The sequence below is a fragment of the Molossus molossus genome, unplaced genomic scaffold (assembly GCF_014108415.1).
Source record: "Molossus molossus isolate mMolMol1 unplaced genomic scaffold, mMolMol1.p scaffold_m16_p_11, whole genome shotgun sequence".
Lineage (NCBI taxonomy): Eukaryota > Metazoa > Chordata > Mammalia > Chiroptera > Molossidae > Molossus > Molossus molossus.
This window is the reverse complement of record NW_023425346.1, coordinates 88367267-88386041: the sequence shown is the minus strand read 5'-3', so window position 1 is coordinate 88386041 and position 18775 is coordinate 88367267. Positions and strand designations below refer to the sequence as shown.

Genomic DNA, 18775 nt, shown 5'->3' with positions numbered 1-18775 from the left:
TTTCTTTTAGCCATCGATGCGCCATCCAATCTACATTTTCTGGCCACCACACCCAACTCCTTGCTGTTGTCATGGCAGCCGCCCCGGGCCAGGATTACTGGTTACATCATCAAGTATGAGAAGCCGGGGTCCCCTCCCAGAGAAGTGGTCCCGCGGCCCCGCCCTGGCGTCACAGAGGCTACTATTACTGGTATGGCTGCTGCCCGGCTGTCACTGTCCTCCTTCCACCCTAGGACATAAGGTGCTTAGCAGACCCCAGCTGTGGCTTCGATGCTGTGCCATAAAACAAGAAGCCCATTTCTCATAACCTCTAAGAGCATTCTGTGTGTAGGAGCTGTCCATACATCCCCAAAGGCGTGCATTTATGGAAACGAAGTCGTTTCAGGACTGTCCTGATGGCATAACTGCAGTCTTTTTAAGTGCTATACCATCTCCAGATACTTGGCAGTCCAGTCCTGGAAAACACATTGTTCAAGGCAAACTAGCGCATTTAAACCTCTCCTCTCTCTCAGCTCCCCAAAGATTGGATGACTTTGCAGGACTTGCCGAGTGCCACCTGCCATTGCCCCTCATTCTGTACTGTCACAGAATAGGTCTCTAGGCAGAGTGCTTCCCAGCTACCCATACTGGAGAGAAAGCCTGGCATGGAGATGAAGTCTATTTCAGTAGGAAAGATCGTAGGCCTCTGGTATTATTTTTCTCCAAGACATTAAATTGTCAAACTGTGTATAGAGTATCATTTGGACTTTGAAATCTTCTAGGCCCGGCCGGTGTGGCTCAGTGGTTGAGCATCGGACCCATGCACCAACAGGTCACTGGTTGGATTCCCGGTCAGGGCACATGCCCAGGTTGTGGGCCCGATCCCCAGTGAGGGGCACGCAGGAGGCGGCCCATTGATGTTCTCTCTCATTGATGTTTCTATCTCTCTCTCTCTCCCTCTCCCTTCCTCTCTCTCTAAAAATCAATAAAGAAAAAAAAATTTTTTTAAATCCTCTAGAATACATAGGTACAAGAAGTAAACCCCGGTTTTTGTTTGTTGGTTGGTTTTTTTAAAAAAAGAAACTTTAGGGAGAGGAAAACAGAACAGATGTGAGAGGAGCTGAATTGGGTACTTCCACTAGGGAGCCCACAAAGATTGGTCTTACTCTCCTGCAGAGTGTTTGCCTGTTTTCTCATTGGTCTGACTTCTCATTGATCCTGTCACTAGAGGCCATCTGTTTACTAGGCCTACACAGATTCATGGATACAGTTTGCAGTGATCTCTCCAAAATGTTGACTCCACTGGTGGTGTACAATGCTGACAGATTTTGGGGGGGTTGAAAAAGGCAAGATCACCTGCTAAAAGAATGCCCAGGAAAATTTAGCATAAAAAGAGCTTATTCAAGGTGTCAGATTTGATAGTGAGATCATTAATTTGCTAAGTGGTCATCCCAAGAAGAGTATTTGGGTGTTTATGGAAGAAAAATGAAATCAGTTTTACCTTTCAAGAGGCTAACGGCCAGAAAGAGAGAGGATACTTGCTTCCCAGGACTGTCTCCCAGTGAGAGCAGTTTCCACTTGACTAGCTGAGCCCACGGACGTGACGTGATGATCTGCCTTCCCTTAGGTCTGGAACCAGAAACCGAGTACACAATCCAGATCATTGCCCTTAAGAACAACCAGAAGAGTGAGCCTCTGATCGGAAGGAAAAAGACAGGTAAAGAAATGGTACCTTCTGGGTAAAGGGGAGACGGTCAAGACAAAACTAATTACAAACGATTAATTTTGCAGTGAGAAGGTTCTCCGTGTTTCGATGCATTTCTCATGAAACTTTTTTCCCCTAACAACATAGTATATGTGTTGTACTCTTGGATAGCAGGGATAAGCTTGAATTCAGTTTCATTTTTTTCTTAGCCAGTCCAAATAAAGCCTTTTATTCACCTTTGAAAATTTCAAAACAGATATGAAAATGTAAAAGTGAAATGGCTGTCATTGTTATTCATCTATATCTTTTGTTGAAGTTAAAAATGTTTTTTTAAAAAAGTTGGGAGAATAATCCCTATTTGTCTTATTATTTGGGTTCTTAAACTTGGAGCTAAAGAATGTCTTACTTTTTCATTCAATTTCAGTTTAATTGGTAGGAAATGCTATATTTTTGCTGATAGAATTTTTAAAATGAACATCTATGTATTTTTATCTATTTTTGCCATTTCAAACCACAAAATAACATTGAACCAAACCTCTGGAATTCTCTTACTTCAGATGCTGATATAATCAGTATGGATTCTAGTCCTTAAAACATGATTCTCAAATGGAAGGAAAAAAAAGAGGGGAAAAAAGGCTTTGCATTTCAATTCATTGAAGCTTAATTTGAGCAGAGGCAGCTTCTATGGGGCTCAGCGGTCTAAAGCTTTGTATGATAAATTCATACTAACACTTTTTTCATTTTATACTCTAAAGAAATCTTTGAGAAAAAAAAATCATAAAATTTCTTTCTGGAAAAAGTGTTTTGTGATCTAAGAACTGCTAATTTTCCAGGGGCTTTGGTCAAATCGGTAAAAAGTCATTGTTGCCTGAATTGATGATGACTATTGCTGGTACTTCTGGGAGCTTAACACGCTTTGCTTTTGGCTCTAACCTCTCTTGGCTAGATGAGCTTCCCCAACTGGTAACCCTTCCACACCCCAATCTTCAAGGACCAGAGATCTTGGATGTTCCCTCCACAGCTCAAAAGACCCCTGGGTATGGCACTGGCAACGGTATTCAGCTTCCTGGCACTGCGGGTCAGCAGCCCAGTGTTGGGCAACAAATGATCTTTGAGGAGCATGGTTTTAGGCGGACCGCACCGCCCACAACGGCCACCCCTATAAGGCATAGGCCAGGATCATATCCACCGAATGTAAATGAGGAGATCCAAATTGGTCATGTCCCCAGGGGAGACGTAGACCATCACCTCTACCCTCACGTTCTGGGACTCAATCCAAATGCCTCTACAGGACAAGAAGCTCTCTCTCAGACAACCATCTCTTGGACCCCATTCCAGGAAAGCTCTGAGTATATAATTTCATGTCATCCAGTTGGCATTGATGAAGAACCCTTACAGGTAATTAATTTTTCTCTTTACTGTGACTGGGCAGCTTGGAAGGGACCAAGCTAGGGAATGGACGTGAGCAAAGCACTGGTGTCAAGTGGCTACATTGCTGGGACCTGTTAAAAGGCGGTTCACCGGAGCCTTGATTTTTTTCCTTTTTAATCTCAATATGGTTCTACCTTGGGAGGGTGCGGGGGGGGGGGGGGGGGAGGGTGTATCTACCATTAGCTTTTATTTAGCAGAAAGAATGAAATCCTTTCTATTTTTCCTCACCCATTTGAGGCTCCTTAGTAATAATAGACAAAGAAATGATCCTGGGAAAGAGAGAGACATATTCTGCCTGAATTTAAATGTATGCACATAAGGGCTAAAATACCGACCCATGGTTTGTCCTTGAAGAATCCTATTATCTACAATAGGTCTAAGGACAAAGAACTTAAGTGAAGCTGTGCATATCAGCTGTTTGTGATTGATTCTCTAACGACAACTTCTGTTCTTTAATTTGTCTTCCTGGTATCAACGTTATTGTGTTCTTATTTTTAGAGAGTGGCAGAATTTTAAAAACTGACTACAACTGTGGAAGATTTATGAGCTTAGACACCTGAGCTGGAGGACACTTTTGCAGAGTGTCTTGGGGACCCCAGTGGGGATCCGGTGCTGCCTTGTGCAGGATGAGTAAATCTCCCTGCAGTGCCCTCCCTCTGTGTCTAGGGGCGTGGCCAAGTCTGCAGCGGGCTCGGACCTGTGGCTGCAGCAGAGTGGAACAGAGGCTGTCTCTAGAATTAGCGAGGCCTCCCGGTGACTGGGGAGCACATGGGGCAGATTTTTTGGCAGGAAAACCTAGCAGGTAGAAGTGTTGGCCACTCACCCCGAATTCCATTTCTCTCCTTGGCTGCTTAGGACCGTTGCCCCTCCATCTTCATTTGTCTCCCTTTATTTTGCTCACACAGTGAGGGTTATTGATAAGAGCATAGGGGAAGTCGTGGGATTCCTCACTCTAATGCTTTCTCCCCTACTTTGGATGTGCCAACCATGGTAGTTCCGAGTTCCTGGAACTTCTGCTAGTGCCACCCTGACGGGTCTCACGAGAGGGACCACCTACAATATCATTGTGGAAGCGCTGAAGGACCAGCAGAGGCACAAGGTTCGGGAGGAGGTTGTCACTGTGGGCAACTCGGGTATGTGAACTGTGTGCTGGAGGCCCAGGCTCCCCTCTGGAGGATGCTTTGTCTACTGACTGGTCCATTGTTGCCATTGTCCTTTAGCTTTTAACTTTGGGAAATAATGTTACATCATGAAGCAAATGAGCCACTTTTTTTTTTTCTGGTTCACAAATTGAATTATTTTGCCGATAGTATCCTAGTCTTTGTGAAACGCATACATGTTTGACAGAGTCCCAAACAGCAATGGGATGATAGGTCCGGAACATGCTTCAGAGGTCTGGTCTGACGCTCTGAGTCCTGCCAGTGGGGATCTGCTGGAATTGGTACAGAGCACGCGTTTCCTGACCTTGTTGCCCAGACTGTCTCCATCTTACCCTGCTGCTGTCCTCTCGAGTGATTTTTAAGTATCTACTAGAACTGATGACCTATTCCGGAAATTCCCCCATCTGTAGACATTAGGGACAGCTGGTGTTTGTTCCTGATGTAAAATGCCACCAACATAGTCCATTTCTGTCCCAAGGGCTCCCTTAGTCCAGTGTTATTTCAGTTTTTTCTTCTGATTACATAGATCTAAAACCTCCGTGGAGGTTAAATGGTCATTGACTCTGCAGCACCTGAGAAGTCCTTTCAAACCAGTCGTGTGTCACTTGGCTTTTCAACCTGCAACAGCTGAAGGTTCACCAGGGAACATACACTAGGGAATAATCAAAACCCTGAATCTTCCAACCAGAGGGAGTGCGCAACTCTTTCTCTACCAAATGACTGGCTTTATTTCTGGGGCCAGTGTACTTAATCTCAGCTCCTTCCTCATCTGACTGCTATTTTTCCATGGATAAACACCTGTGAATTAAGCAGCTGAGTATATGGGGGTGGGGGGGCATCTCAATTTGTGCTCGTTGTAGTAGAGACCCATGGTAGCACACACCTTTTGCCTCGTGTGGTTTGGCTAGTAGAATACCACGTGGAAGGAATTTTCAAGAGCACAAAGGTCTTTGTGCTTTTCCACATCATTTTTAAAAGATTCCATCTCCATAACTTTAGCCAGGTGGGGTTTTAACTCCTGGCCATGTTTAGGAGGCTCATTGAAACACCTCATAGCAAATTTAAGTTCTTTTCATTTTTCTTTCCACCTCTGTATTCCCAGCGGTGCCGTTCTGCATTCTAGCCAGGTTCCCCTGGCTTTGAAACATCTCAGACTTCTTAGCTTCTCCAAAACTCTTGGTTTTTTTCAGGGTGCTGCCTTTTAAAATATGAGGCATTTCAAGTATCTATGGCTTTTGAGCTTTTGATTTTTGTCCTGTAAACAGAAATAGACACAGTGAGATACAAAGACATAGAAGTTAGTTTATTTAATGTTTAAGATAACTTGAAACATGCTTTGTTTGTATAAATTATGTTACAATAAGGTTTCCCAAAACACAAAGACCGAGGTCTTAGGCGATAAGAGGCTCCATTCTGTATTCTGAAGTCATTCATTCCCCATTGTTGCTTGTTCTCTGGAACAATTGATTTCATTGATAAAGTACAGCAGTCTTACAGTTATGATAATTATGTACAAAATCTGAAAGTTTTGCACTGTTATGCCAAACATGCAAAAATAAAAGTGAAGATCACATTAAAATGGAACATAAAAATGCTAAATCATTTGCAGTAAAAACAAAAGATGCCCTTTAATAATTATCTTTTATCTGGTGAGCACTTTCTAAGTGTTGGCAATGGACCTCTACTTCGCATTCGTGATCTCATGTGATCTTCACCAGATCCCGAGCAGGTAGAGATATTCTGAGTATTATCCCCACATTACAGGTGACTGTGTCATAATAACGAGCGTAAGGTCACTTAGGGACTGACGGAGGCGTTTCCAGTCTTTGCATCCCACGGAAGTTCTTAACTAGCTTAACTTGGGTCAGATCTGTTCCGTGTTCTATAGACTCGATCTATCAGAAATGATTCTTTAAAAAACGGATGACAAAAATCAAAGATGGGTTCCTTTTGAGACGCCTCGTCCCATATCCACTGGCAACATCGAAGCGCTGTGTGTTGGAGCGGCTGTGCGTTGATGGAACAGATGAATGCCTAGTGCTACTGGGATGTTTGTTCTCGATTAAGTCATTCTGTGTAATAATCAGTTTTTTCCTGATAGTCCAAAACCACCAATAAGATGTCTTTTTATTGCTTTCTCCTCCTTCTCTTCATGTAGTTGACCAAGGCCTCACGGCGCCTACGGATGACTCGTGCTTCGACCCCTACACGGTGTCCCATTATGCCATTGGAGAGGAGTGGGAGCGGCTGTCTGAATCTGGCTTTAAACTCTCGTGCCAGTGCTTAGGCTTTGGCAGTGGTCATTTCAGATGTGACTCATCTAGTGAGTAGCTTGCTTCGTCCATCCACGTGTCTGTCCATCTCTTCCGGTCCCGCGCATTCGCACTGTGCCAAGGAATCATGTTTGGCAGATACAGGCTCTTCCAAACATGAAGCAACCGAGGGGAGCCTGCTTGACTCAAAGTAACATTTTGCATCATAGAACAATGATGGGAAATGTTACTTGTGGAATATTGCTTCATTTCAGGGCTGGTATGTCAGTATGACGCAAGTAAATTTGCGATGGTAATATGATTTTTAAAAAAAATTGTCTGTTAAGATACATTAACAAAGTCAAATTCTTTGGAGCCAGGTCAAATGAGAGACACAAGAAACCCCAAGTTTCTTTTAATCTTTGGTGTGGAGTGAGCTCAGAGGTAAGCATTTACACTCTCAGACTTTCTGACCCTTTCAGTGCAAACCAAACATGCCTGTCGCAGAGTACACGCACGCGTGCACACACACACACACTCTCATTTTACACATACACAGACGCACATCAGATAACTTGATTCTTTCCAAGTAATACAGGGAGTACAGATATTCTGGAGATAATTAATCATCTTCAATTAAAATATATTTAATTTTCAAATTATAAAGAGAGTGTAATATATGAGTTATTTATTTGCTAGTTAAAATGATCTGAGGAATGACTTATGTTTTGGGATTTAGTAGTAGAATTTATAAACCTTTTATTTATGCTTTCTTTTTTATAGGTGTTAACCATTATGCCTTATAATCATGCCTTCCTTAGACATATGCAGAAATCGTATTTGGAGAAATAACGCATAATAGATTTTTTCAAAGTATTTTACTTGTATACATGAAATGATTTAATTCAGACCGAAACATAAAACAACTAATTCTTTCGGTGCAGACTGCTGTGCCCACCCATCTGGAGATGGGGAGGCAGAGCAGCAGAGATGTCATGCTGTTTAGGAGTTGGAATTTTTAACATTTGACATCAATTCGGGGGTTTTTCATTTATGAAACTGAGCTACTTTTAAGTTTACATCTTTATTGTCTATATAAAAGCTAGGTGCAATTTTGAGAGCAGAGTTGTAAGTTGATTTATGTGATTCTTTGGTTCAAGTTATATCTTCTTTGCTTAGCTGTCATAATTGTTGATTAACTTAAAGTTTAAGGGATGATATTGATAAATGGAAGTATAGGATATTGTTTTACAAACTTCTGAAGTGTGTTTTATTTCAATATAAACCTTGGAGATTAAAAAGTCATATTTTATGTGTCGTAGTCAAGATACATAACTGTGACTGTTAGCTGTCCTTAAAACCAGCCTCATTTTTAGGGATAGTAATCACTGATTTATCATTTTGTTTGTTTTTGTTGTTTTGACACACAGGTTTATTTGTTTTGTCTTCTCATTTACAAGAAACCTGCTGATCTTTGTGGGGGTTTTTGTTGTTAATGGAACTGTTTTGTATCCAGGATCTCTGCAAATCCAAAGTGATTTTTCTATTGTTAAAATACCCAAATCCTACTTTAGTTTTACCTTAATTATGAGAATTCAAACGAAGGTCACTGACTATTCTTGTGGTGTGATTATGATGGAATAAACTGAATCATAAAATAGCCTAGATAATGTAAAATGGTAAAGATAATATTTTAAAATCCAACTAAAAGAAATGGTTTATTTTGGATCATGGCCTTCCACTCTCCTCACCGTTCCTTCCAGACACCTGGCTTTCGAGGGGCGAGTGTGACACGTCCCTGGGGCTCCCTGCCTCGCGGGTCAGAGCGCCCACTGACTGCCTTCCATCTCCCCGCCCGCAGAATGGTGCCATGACAACGGTGTAAACTACAAGATCGGGGAGAAGTGGGACCGCCAGGGAGAGAACGGCCAGATGATGAGCTGCACGTGTCTTGGAAACGGGAAAGGAGAATTCAAGTGTGACCCGCGTAGGTTGCCACTGACCCTTCTCGGTGCCTTGTGCGCACTCCCGCCCCTGGCTGGGCTGGAGCTCCCGCCCCCAGGAGCGCTCTGTAGGCCCTCCCCCAGGGAACCACTCCCAGGAGTGGTCTGTAGGCCCTCCCCCAGGGAACCACTCCCAGGAGTGGTCTGTAGGCCCTCCCCCAGGGAACCACTCCCAGGAGTGGTCTGTAGGCCCTCCCCCAGGGAACCACTCCCAGGAGTGGTCTGTAGGCCCTCCCCCAGGGAACCACTCCCAGGAGTGGTCTGTAGGCCCTCCCCCAGGGAACCGCCCCCAGGAGTGGTCTGTAGGCCCTCCCCGAGGGAACCGTGGGTGTGTTAATCTTTTGATTTGGGAAAGCAGAGACAAGCTTCAAAAATGAGCCCGAATTTAACGCTATTAGGGGCACCTGGGCGCTTTTCCAACCTGGGCATCTTGACCATAAACTGCGGTGAAATGTTGTCAGAAAGCTTCATGGGTATTTGGACTCAACTTTTAAAATTCAGCCTCTGTCCTCCCCGCTGACGAGGCCTAGTTTGGGGAAATGCTGCCCCTCTGAGCTACACAGCAGGCTCCCTGCTGCGAATGATTCCCGTGAACGTGGTTGGCTGTGCTGATCCAAATGTAGGCGAGGACAGAGCCACCCCCGCACGGGGCTCAGGTCTGCATGACTGCCCCCGGTCTCACATGTGCCCCGCCCGTGTCTCCACGCAGATGAAACGACGTGCTACGACGATGGGAAGACGTACCACGTGGGGGAGCAGTGGCAGAAGGAGTATCTCGGGGCCATCTGCTCCTGCACATGCTTTGGAGGCCGGCGGGTAAGCCCCCCGCAGTCCAGATGCCGCAGGGGAGCCTCCTGTGTGTGCTGTGCATGCAGGGGCGGCGGTGCCCCTGACGGGTGTGCAACACCTGTTGGCACGTGGCTGCCCAGGTAACACCCTTTCCAGGTGTCCCCTGTGGAGGCAGCACCTGTTGGCACGTGGCTGCCCAGGTAACACCCTTTCCAGCTGTCCCCTGTGGAGGCAGCCGCAGCCCCTCCCACACCCAGCGCTCTCGGTCGTCTTCGCTACGACTGCTGAAGTGTCACAGTTGGGTGGGGCTGGCCTCTAGCTCCAGCCTAAAGAACAGCTGCCCTGGGCATTGTTAGATATTTTGAGTAACACCCCAGACCTAAGACAGTGCCCCTTCCTTCTGCCCTCTCTCAAAAAATGATTCCTGCATGTCGCTGGGCCAAGGAATACGGGACAGTCGAGGGCATGGGGAAGATCCTGGCTCTTAGGGACGTCGTCGTCGGAGACATCGAATTAGCATACACTGAAAGTCAACCTCTTTGAATAAGGTTCTGAATACAGTTCCCAGGTAGACGAGTCGGCAGGGAGAGTTTCATGAGAAAGAAGTGTGCCGGCTGAGATTTGGCTGAGGAAGGGGAGGAGGGGAGGAAGCAGAGGGAGCAGTTACACCCCTGGGAAGGGACGGGGGTGGCGTGTGCGGGCTCCGGTGAGCCACCCCCCGCCTGGCGTCTTGTGAGAAACTGGATGAGCCTTGCAAGTCCATTATTCAAACCAGTACGTCTCAACCATTTCTCATCTGCTCTACTTCCATATAACAAACAATGCTGTGCCTTTTAATATTTGAAATTTCAAAATAAAATGACCCTTGTAACTCAAAAGTAAAGGGACATAAGTGCCCTTTGTTTTGATGAGAACACGCCCTCCCGACTGCCCTGAAATTCTGGTGCGTGATGAGCATGCCTCCTGTGGACGGATCCCGTGACTCGTCCGTCTGTCCGGCCCGTGCCGGGTGCAGACCGTACTGGGTGGCCGTGAATTGGTTGGAAAGCGAGTTTGGATCTCACTATTTACCCACAGGAAACCGTGTGCAGCGCCCGTTCTGGTTTCAGTGCTCAACGGAACACTGAAGACAGGAGTGGGAACTGTTACATTTTTATAGGAAAGCAAGACTCATTGATTCTCTAAGTAGGCGTTTACCCGTAATTGTGTTCGGTAGGATGGAGAATATGCTTTTAAAGGGAGAAATATGTCTGAAACATTTAACTGACGCTATAAGAAAGTGACTGTATTACTTAGGGTTTTTCGGTTATACGAGAAAAGCTCGATTCAAGTTAATTTAGACACGAGAAGGCTCTCATAACAAAAAGTCCCAGTTCTACCAGCCTCAGGGCCCTTCGTCCATGCATCCGTCTCCCTCTCATGTGCTTCGTTCTTTGTATCGGCTTCGTTCCCCAGGAGGCTCTGCTGATGTGGCAGAGGTGACCTCCATCAGTTCCCGGTTTGTCTCCTAGCAGCTTAGGAGCAGTGGTGAAAGGGAACAGTTTTCCTCGCGTTGCTAGCAAAAATCTCAGGTGGAGCCTCGCTGGCCCAGCGGGGCCCATCCCACCCCCACGCCATCGCTAGCCCGATGAAGGGAGTGGCCGTGCGGTGCGGTAGCAGGTATGGCCAGGAGTCACCCAGCTGACTGTCCCGCTCCCTCTGAGCAAGTCACTCGTCTGGGTCTCATTTCCTTACCTGTAAAATGAAGGGGTTGATCCATGTGATCTTAAGTTCCCTTTCCAAGCTCCTGGATTCTAGGGAAACCGCTTCTGCTATCTCGTGTGGAAAGCTCAGTGGGCATCGGGCTGGAAGGAGCCTTTGCAGACAGGTGAGGTTTGAGCAGGAAAAGAGGACATTTCGGGAGAAAGGAAAGGCGGAAAAAGACAGAGGCAGCTGTAAGACATGAGTAATCGGCCAAAATGTATTCTACGAGTGATAAACGCATGAAATCATCATCAAAGCGTCCTCTGTGATTAACTGCTTCCCTTTTGCCAACGAGGAGCTGAGATGCTTCTTTCACACGAGCACTAAGTTCGATGTTCTCGTAAACCCCTGACTTCACACCTCTGCCCTCAGGGCTGGCGCTGTGACAACTGCCGCAGACCAGGGGCTGAAGCGGGACACGAAGGCCCCACCGGTCACTCCTACAACCAGAATCCTCAGCGATACCATCAGAACTCAAACACTGTGAGTGCATTTGTATGAACACTTCTCCCCCAAATGCAGTTGGTCACATAGTAGAGACTTTCCTTCTATGGGTACTTTTCTATTCAATGAACCTATTTTTTAAAATTAATTTATTTATTATTCTTTATTGATTTTAGACAGAGAGTGAGGGAGAGGGAGAGAGAGAGATAGAAACATCAATAAGAGAGAACATCCACTGGCTACCTCCTATATGTCCTCCCCTGGGGCTCAGGTCACCAACCTGGACATGTGCCCTGAAAGGGAATTGAACCGGTGACCTCCTGGTGCATGGGTCAATGCTCAACCACTGAGCCACACCAGCCAGGCTGAATGAACCTATTTTAAAAACAAAACAAAAACCTTTATATGACTTGAGTACTGTAGCCTGTAACATAATTTAGGTTCTAATGTATTAAACTCTTGAACATCACCTGTTACCCGGTTTATTGAGTTTATTGCTAGGTTCTTAAAGCTAGAAATATTCTATCTAAAAGTAATTGTCATAGCCTGGCTGGTGTGACTCAGTGGATGGAGTCTCATCCCAGGGACTGAGGTCCCAGTTCGATTCCCCATCAGGGCACATGCCGGGTTGTGCACTCGATCCCCAGTAGGGGGCGTGCAGGAGGCAGCTGCTTGATGTTTCTCTCATATTGATGTTTCTATCTCTCCCTCCCTTTCGCTCTAAAAAGAAATCAATAAAAAAATTCCAAGTAATTTTCAGAGAAGCCCCACCCTTTTTTTCTGTTTGCTTTGCAGTGTTTGCTACTCACTTTTCTTTGTGTTCTATATTAACAGAATGTCAACTGCCCAATTGAGTGCTTCATGCCTTTAGATGTACAGGCTGACAGAGAAGACTCCCGGGAGTGATATTTCCAACCCAGAAAGCGAGCGTGGATCTTTGCCAAGGCCATCCAAACTGGAGTGACGTTAGCAGACCCCATCTTAGAGTGTGTGTTTCTTTCTTAAGCCCTTTGCTCTGGAGAGTAACTTCTCCAGCTTCAGCTCAACTCACAGCTTCTCCAAGCATCACCCTGGGAGTGTTTTGAGACTTTTCTCATAAAAGGGCAGTTCATTGCCTGTAGTATTCAACACCGTATTTTAAGTGAAGCGATTCTACCTTGTGATTCGGTTTAGCATCCGAAGGGAAGCACATGCACCAACCCAGATGCAACATGTGCTGAAATGGTATAACCACAGCTTTAAGTAGGAAAGTTGCCCAAACACTTCTGCTTCCACTTAACCGGCCCGCAACATTGTAGGAACGGCATGCCCTTGTTACTGAGATATTTAAAATATCCACAGCGCTCACTTTTTCCAAATGATTCTAGTAAATGCCTAGAAATATCTTCTCTTTCCTGTTATTTATCAATTTTTCCCAGTATTTTTATATGGAAAAAAAAAATTTGCATTGAAGACACTTAGTATGCAGTTGATAAGAGAAATTTGGTTTAATTATGGTTGGTGATTATTTTTTATACTGTACATGCCAAAGCTTTACTACTGTGGAAAGACAACTGTTTAATAAAAGATTTACATTCCACAACTTGAACGTCATGCCTTCTTTTTAATATAAAGACATTTGGGGGGAAATCACCCTTATGGAGGTTCTTTTTCTTTTCAATTCAGTAAACATTGGAAAACCTCTGCGTTCTGCTCATACTTGGTGATTTCAGTACAAGACTCTGAATCACCATAAAAACAGATTCCTTCTTCTCGTTTCATCTGTTCCGGGATGGAGATGGTCTTATTTTCTGCTCTACCAGATTTAAGTGGACGTAAATATTCATTTACCTTTCTAGCTAGCTCTTCAGAAGTCAAGTTGAAACAACTTGAGTTGCGCTTTTTAATCCTAATTCTTCCCTCCCCAGAGATCACCTGCAAGGGGAAGGAAAGGGTTAGTTAAAACTCCCTGAATGGTATAGCACAGAGGAGTTTGGTCCTAGGGAAACCCCTGGTATAATGACCTCAATCCAACTTGTCTACATTCTGGTCAGCCGACAGTTTTAGGGTCCCCCAGCTGAACAAAGTTTGCTTACTCTTAGTCTGCAAAGACCATTTCCTTTTCTTTAACTTTGGGGAACCAACACAACTTTGAGATTAAATCTGGCACTCAATAACAGTGGCACTGGAAAAGCTGACAATTAGTAAAATAATAACTCATAAAATCTACAACATGAAAAATACATTTTAGAAGCTATTATGTAATACAGAAAAATATTTCAATAAATAACCCAGCAATGAACATTAAGACTAAACACAGAAAGAGATTTCCTCAGGTTTATTTGTTTGGGAAAACAATGAATTTACATTTGAGTTGATTTACAGTTCAATGCCTTGCCGGTTAGCATCTCATTTGGGGTAGGCTTTATTAGTCTAACTTGATAAAAACTAGAGCTCAGATGAGCTTTCCATGGCAGGACACAGACCCTAGACTTCTCTTTAACATCACTAATCTTTCAGCTTTATCAGGCCAGTACTTAGCAAGATTACTGCCCTGTGGGGGTGGGGGTGGGGGTGGGGGTCACAGAAAGTACAGATCACAGTGACATTAAATGACTCCATGTGGGGCATCATGGCTCAGTGGAGAATGTGACTCAATGCAAATCCACACACTGCGATGGCAGGTCCCACTGAAGACACATGTCTGAGAAAGGCGGGTCCCTCCATCCTTCCTGTGTGAGGATATGGGCCTCAGCTCTGTCTTAGGTTTTTTAGATGAAAACGTAAGGAAAGAGCAGCTTTGGATTGAGACTGCTTCCAACCACTTACCTAACTACAAACCGAAGAATATTTCCCACAGTCAGTTTAAGCAGATCCTGTTGGACTGTATCTAAAGGACAGCGAGTCCGTTAGACGACTTACACCCTGAAATGTAAACACTGAAGGCTCCACATAGAAAAGCACTGCTTCTTCCAGAACGCCAGCCAGAGTCTCAGAGCAATGCGACAGTTACAAACTGAGCTATTTCAAAAGTGAGTCAGTAGCTACATTGAAGTAATCAGAGCAAATGAAACAATTTTTTATCTATACAAAATGTACTAGCTTATTTTTCTAAAGTTATAATGACGGTAGAATAAACTGAGGATCAGGAAGATTAAGGGACTCACCTGAGACAACACAGCCAGGAAAACACAGATTTGAGACTCTGATTGAGGGCTCATGATTTTAGAACTGATCTCCAGTGACTTCTGGAACCCAGGGATGGTTCTCCAGCTGAAACAGGTGCATTGTCCCCATGTGTTTCCTAGCGGATGCCACGCCCCGGTAGCATGGTGCCTTGAGACCACTGCCTACTGCCTGGCCCACCTCTATGGACACGAGTATTCAAAGTGATGGTTAACTCTGTGTGTCTTGACTCCAAATTAAATAAATTTCAGTGACCTTTTATGTTTGGCATCATAGTCTTAAGCAAACTAGACTGAGAAGACATGATTAGAAGACCGATCAGGATTTATGCAAGAAATAGCCAATCTGCCAATTCAAGAAAAATCAGATAAAGCTAATACATATCAGACTTTAAAAAGAAAAATCATAATTTGGAAGCTTTACCTTGCCTTGCTGCATTTGCTTTGTAATGAAATTTATTGTTGTGTATTTCTATTGTTTTCAGTTCTCATGACCTAAGTGAATTATGAAAATCAGCCTATATAATAAAATCATTATCAGCCTGTAAGGCACACTTTTTATGGAGGTGAATAAAGAAATGATCAGGTAGAAATCAGAAGTATACAAGAAGACCTTTTTATTTAATTATATTTCCATTGAATGTTCTATTCCATTTCTAGTTGTCCGTAACTCATTAATATGATTAAGAAACATCACATCAACACATTGAAGTGCCAAAATTGTTCCAATTAGTCAATTCTCATTACTGTGGTAGGGAAAGTTTCAGGCTACAATGAAAAAAATCCCATTTCAAGACATACATTTCAGCCATTAACAAAAAAAGAAAAAGACCACTCTTGGACATCTCTGTTCGGCAACACCTGCAGGTTATCAGAAAGGCTAGTGAGACCTGCACTGCCCCGGGGTTTTCGGGCTGGCAACGTTCTTCTTCTTTTTTTTTTTCTTTATTGATTTTAGACAGGAAGGGAGAGAGGGAGCAAGAGATAGAAACATCGATGAGAGAGAACATCGATTGGCCACCTCCTGCACGCCCCCCACTGGGGATTGGACCCACAACCTGGGCATGTGTCCTGATCGGGAATCAAACCAATGACCTCTTGGTGCATGGGTCCATGCTCAACCACTGAGCCACACCAGCCGGGCTGGCAATGTTCTTTTTAGAGAGTATATGGTACTCATGTTTGAGCTACCAGTTATTATTATTATCATTAATTTTTATCCTCACCTGAGGACACTTTTGCATTCATCTTCAGATAGAGTGAGAGGGAGAGAGGGAGGAAGAGAGAGAGAAACGTCAATGTCAGAGAGACACATCGAGTGGCTGCCACCCACACGACCCTAACCAGGGGTGGGGACAAAGTGCAACCGAGGTACATGCCCTTAGCGGGAACCAAACCCAGGTCTCTCTGGACCACAGGCCGACGCTCTAACCACTGAGCCAAACTGGCCAGGGCGAGCTTCGAGTCACTATCACAGCCACGTGATCCCACTCCATATCCTCCTTGAAAAGTTCCACTTGAATTGCAAACAAAAATCTATATAAGTGACAAAGGAAGAGAATGTTGTATGTAATTAACAGTAAGAGAATCGATGTACAAAATGGGAAACTTTTTTAATAACAACCCTCAGAAGAGTCAGGTAGAAGACACTAAAGCATGTTTTACATTTCCTTGAATTCCTGTTTAGTCTTTAGAGACATAGATTTTAACAATCCTGGGAGGTGACTTTCCCTCTAAAATAGCACTTGTGTGGAGACCCCAAAGACGTGCGACTAGCACTGTTTGGAGACTGTGGAGGCGGTGGTCAGCACCCCGCACCTGCTGGGGCTGGAAGCACCTGTCCTGCAGGCTGTCCGCCTCAGCAGGCTCCCCTGACAAACACACCGGAGGCTAAGGATTCCCCCCTGGCATCTTCTTGCATCACGGTGGTGCTCTGGAACTGGCCCACGGGAACAACGCCTGTGCCAGGAGACCGCTGGACAGGGCTTAATAAAACCTGCTGACACGTATAATTCAGCACGAGTTGTAGGATGCAGACCCAAACGCTGAAAAGCTATACAGACCACTTGGAACCTCACACATTGCTGGTGGAAATATAAAATGGCACAGTTGCTGTGGAAACCAGCTTGGTGGTCCTTCAGAACGTTAACCACGGGATTGCCATAGGGCCCAGCAATGCCACTCCTGGGTATACACCCAGAACTGAAAACATACGTTCACATAAAAACATGCACAAAAACAGTCACAGCACCATTATTCCTAACAGCCAAAAAGAGGAAACAGCCCACATGTCCATCAACGGATGAATGAGGAAACAGAATTCTACACAATGGAATATTACTTGACCATACAAAGAAGTATTCATATGTTCCACATCATGAACCTTGGAAACATTATGGCAAGTGAAACAAGTGAGGCACAAAAGGCCACATGTCATATGATTCCATTATATGCAACATCCAGAGTAGCAAACCAACAGATACAGAAAGTAGATTAACAGTCCAGGGACTGGGAACATGGGAGGAATAGAAAGTAGCTGCCAATGGGGATGGAGCTTCGTGCTGGGATGATGAAAATACTCTGCAACTGGACAGTGGTAATGGCAGGACAACTCTGTGAATGTACTTAGAATCACTGAGTTGTACACTTTAAAATGGTAAATGTTATGTTTCATAAATTTTATTTTAATACAAAAGGAAAATAACACTCTAGTTCCAGACCGTCTTCGTATGTCCTTTTGTGTATTGGTAAGAAGCGGAGGGTGTAAAACAGAGTCGGTGATGGGCTGAAGGAATTCAGAAACTGTTTGGCTACCTATTTGGAAACTGAAATAAAATCTTCCATAAATATACACTTACTTTTTTTTAATCCTCACCCGAGGATATTTTTCCATTTTTTGTTCAGATAGAGTGGGAGGGGGGGGAGAGAGAGAGAGAGAGACAGAGAGAGAGAGAGACAGAGAGAAACATCGACGTGAAAGGGACACATCAAGTGGCTGCCACCCACACGACCCAACCAGGGCCAGGGACAAACTGCAACCGAGGTACGCACCCTTAAGTGGGAACCGAACCCGAGTCTCTCTGGACCTCAGGCCGACTCTCTAATCGCTGAGCTAAACCGGCCAGGGCCATTTACTACTTTTTATGGTAATTTCCATACATTAATATTATCCTCCATTACCTTCCATGCCCTCATATACACACAAACATTACAAAAATAACCAGCAATTTTTTTTTCTTTATTGATTTTAAAGAGAGAGGAAGGGAGAGAGGAGAGAGAGATAGAAACATGGATGAGAGAGAACATTGACTGCCCGCCTCCTGCGTGCCCCGACTGGGAATTTGGCCCACAACCTGGGCACGTGCCCTGACCGGGCAAAACTGCAGACATTTTAATTTAGGGAGGAGGCTGGTTCAAGATATGGAAAGAGGGTGGGACTCCTGCACTAAGGAGGATGACACGTTCAGTTGGTCTCAGGCGTGATGGAGATGGAGTCGGGACCACGCCGCAGGGTCTTCGTGCACGTCAGACGCAGGGAGGCACTGCCCCCCACTGGGCCCCGCCTTTCCCCGAAGCCCGAGGGAGGTGCTGATCTACTTCTGGACACGAAACAGTCATTGCATTTTTGATGCAGCACCAGAGGGGACCATCAAGGGCTGAGATTACATCTCACTTGTCACAGAGAAGTGTGTACCAGCACTATCCGTGTAGGGTGTAGGGGTCGACAGAAGACTTACTAACCCGTCAAGTTTGGGTTCACAGGACACAACCTACTGCTCGTTTAGAAGGCAGAAAACCATGCTTTTGAGAACTGAGATGGACAGAAGCTCCGCCTGAGGAGAATGCCCCCCGAGAGATCTCGGGGCTTGAAGACGTTCCCGCCAGCTCCCCAGGGCTGCTCGTTGCTCGGCTTCCAGGATGGTTTGTTTCCCACAAGCAGTTCGGAATGAGCGGAGCCGGAGTCGGGACAAACGTAGGTCAGTTGTATGGCTGTACACACCTTGACTAGGGATCAAACCTGCAACCTTTTTTCCCTTTTTTCTTTGACATCCCCCTTCTCCTCCCCAGCCCCCACCTTGACCGAATTGTCGTCTGTGTCCACTGT

General features: G+C 44.9%; 1 protein-coding gene across 6 annotated transcripts in view; it reads left to right on the top strand.

Annotated features, from left to right (window-relative positions):
* FN1 (fibronectin 1) overlaps nucleotides 1-13074 on the top strand; it is a 69914-nt gene extending 56840 nt beyond the window's left edge. For 2 of the 6 annotated variants that reach the window (XM_036253564.1, XM_036253563.1), the window contains 9 exons: nucleotides 11-190; nucleotides 1607-1696; nucleotides 2976-3082; nucleotides 4110-4248; nucleotides 6434-6598; nucleotides 8389-8514; nucleotides 9240-9346; nucleotides 11435-11545; nucleotides 12341-13074. In XM_036253564.1, the coding sequence (XP_036109457.1) occupies nucleotides 11-190; nucleotides 1607-1696; nucleotides 2976-3082; nucleotides 4110-4248; nucleotides 6434-6598; nucleotides 8389-8514; nucleotides 9240-9346; nucleotides 11435-11545; nucleotides 12341-12412 (1097 nt within the window). In that variant the 3' untranslated portion in view covers nucleotides 12413-13074. Of the gene's footprint in view, nucleotides 1-10; nucleotides 191-1606; nucleotides 1697-2630; nucleotides 3083-4109; nucleotides 4249-6433; nucleotides 6599-8388; nucleotides 8515-9239; nucleotides 9347-11434; nucleotides 11546-12340 lie in introns of all 6 variants that reach the window. The other 4 variants (XM_036253562.1, XM_036253560.1, XM_036253561.1 and 1 more) reach the window with 2 other exon arrangements.
* Nucleotides 13075-18775: the final 5701 nt, after the last annotated feature.